The following is a 2,500-nucleotide window of genomic DNA, read 5'->3' on the forward strand; positions in this document are numbered from 1 at the left end:
ATCTAAAAACATTTTTTTCAAAATTTAATTTTGGGGGAAAATTAAATTCTGAAATGCAGATTTTTTTTTACAGATTCGGAAACTCCATAGCCGAAAATCTGTGTTTCTGTGAAAAAAAAAAAAAAAAGAAACGAAATGGGGGTCTGATGACGGTCCGCCATAGGGAATTCCAACTGCGTTTCGTGGTTTGCTACCTCAACAGCTCCTTTATAGGATCCAGTGCCTAAAGATATCGTCAGGAGGAACCACATCCGGTTTCGGCCCCTACACCTCTACCGTTTTCGATTGGATGGAGTGAGTGAGATAATCACGCACAGCACAAGCATTTGACCACAAATCATTTGTGCTGGTTTTTCAGCAATAAGTCGCAGAACCCTCATTTGTCATCTGCGACAGGAGATTCCTCCCAGTTACCTGAAAATTATGAAGCTAAATAACAGGGCTGATAAACGGAAAATTCTATTTTACAAAACTATTTTTGGGCTTAAATAACCGCCCACCTCCGTCCATGGGCGGTAATATGGAAGTAAAATATTTCACCTAGGAAAAACAAAGATATTCTCAAAAACCATATTTATTTTATACAATTCCATTGAACTTCTATAGATATATAGACACAAAGAAACTGAAACAGCGTTAAAAGAAGTAGCATATTAAAAAATATTCTGAAGTTAACAATGGATCAATTAGAAAATATTGAAAACTGTTGAAAACATGAATAGAAGCCTCATATGAACAAATAATGTCCTTGGGCATTTATGGTAGAATAATAACCACATAGTTTCATCACGAATTCCTTCATTTGTTGCTTGGCCATAATTCACATCAGAGCAAATTCCATTTGCTTGTATCTCATCTTCTTGTTCAATTTTGTCATTATGTGCATCTGGTGCATTTACCTCAAGGTCAGACAAAACATCCTGTAAGCGGGAGTTTCAGAGGTTGTGGAATAGTTGTACTGTTCTCTGCCCAAACACAGCTGCACGAGTTCATATGTGATTGATCTCCTGTTGGAGACTGTTAAGTAAACATTCTTTGGGACCTTGATTTTAGGCACGTTTTTCAATCCTTTAAGGATAATCATTGTTTCCAACACCTTTCCTGCAATATTAACACACAACACAGCAGTAAAACGAGCTTTGGTAGCACCACAGTGGCTAGCATCTACATTTTTATTGCCAACAAAGTCTATGGTTGTTGAACCCAATATGTCAACGTATACAGGTGTTTCATGCATATTATGAATCTGGTCAGTATCCTTATCTGCTGTTAATACTGGAATGCTATCCAGATAGTCCCTGGCGATTTGTGCCTTTTCTCCAAGTGTTTTATTGTCTGCCTGACCAACATGTGTAATCTTTCTCACAGTCAGTTTATTCCGTTTGAGGAAATTGAAAATCCATTTATCAGAACATCTAAAGCTGTTCACTTCAATTCTAAACCTTTTTACCAATTCAAAAGTATATTACCGTAAAACGGCAATAATTTAAAATTATATTGTTTGCACGCTGAACAACAATCCACTGTAAGAGTTCAATCTCTAGATCTCTATGTACTGGTGCTCTAACCTCCACCAATTAATCTGCGCTTCCTCTTGTCTGACATATGGATTAACTCAGTTTCTTTTGTGCACCATTCTCTCAATCGTTTTCTATCAATACCTAAGTCTCTTGACGCAGCAGATAAATTGCCAGAATGTTCTTTCACATGTTTAATAGCACTCAATTTTTCACAAATGGTATATGAATACGTTTCGATATATTTTCTTTCGACTCCATTATTGGGAATAAAAATCCTTTGAATTTATTTACAGACGTAGAGCAAATGAACGTCTAAACAGAATGCAAACAAGAACACTAACTGTGTTTCAATTTTTAACCACAAATAACCGCCCATCCAAATAAACGCCCATGGGCGATCTAATGGATGGGCGGATTTTCGGAAAACCCCGGTATTTGTAAATACTGCATATTTGAGTAATTCTAGTTTGGTTAGATCCAACATACCAACAGTCTAGTTCAAGTTCGCAAAACTTCAGACATTTTAATTCTGGTTTAATAATTCTTTGATTGTTCGTGATCTATACTAAAAGACACCAATGCTGTACACTTCTACTATAAAATAAAATTAAAATTAAAAAAATACAAAACGATTCTTTTCTGCTATCCAAAGGGTGTTATATCCGTTTTCCGTCTGAAAAATATGGAAACACCTCTAAACATTTGCAAAAGTTCTTGGCGGAATGTCGTTCCAGTGAGAATGAAAAGGAAGAAATGTGATACATTATTTGTGTATTGGACCATATTAACAACAGCCCAGCTAATACTATAATATGCCGAGTTGTCTTCCTCATCGAAACGAGACCAGATGAGAAACGAGGTGATAGGAGATGTTGTGAGACCAAATGCCACTAACACAGATAACAACATTGCTGAGAGACCGACCACTTTCGACATTTGATTACTTTGTCGTTCTGCTGAACCTGTCTTCACTTCGGTTC

The 2,500-nt window shown here is 36.5% G+C and overlaps 2 protein-coding genes across 2 annotated transcripts in view; one reads left to right on the forward strand and one right to left on the reverse strand.

Annotated features, from left to right (window-relative positions):
• The window catches only part of LOC106869523 (sulfotransferase 6B1), a 47,484-nt gene that overhangs the window by 7,402 nt on the left and 37,582 nt on the right, over positions 1-2,500 (forward strand). The gene's annotated exons all lie outside the window — the stretch shown is intronic.
• The window catches only part of LOC128248499 (uncharacterized), a 1,302-nt gene continuing 964 nt past the window's right edge, over positions 2,163-2,500 (reverse strand). The window contains exon 1 of the mRNA XM_052969872.1: positions 2,163-2,500. This exon is cut by the window's right edge and continues 964 nt beyond it. Coding sequence (XP_052825832.1) covers positions 2,163-2,500 — 338 coding nt within the window.

The sequence above is a fragment of the Octopus bimaculoides genome, chromosome 8 (genome assembly GCF_001194135.2).
Source record: "Octopus bimaculoides isolate UCB-OBI-ISO-001 chromosome 8, ASM119413v2, whole genome shotgun sequence".
NCBI classification, from domain to species: domain Eukaryota; kingdom Metazoa; phylum Mollusca; class Cephalopoda; order Octopoda; family Octopodidae; genus Octopus; species Octopus bimaculoides.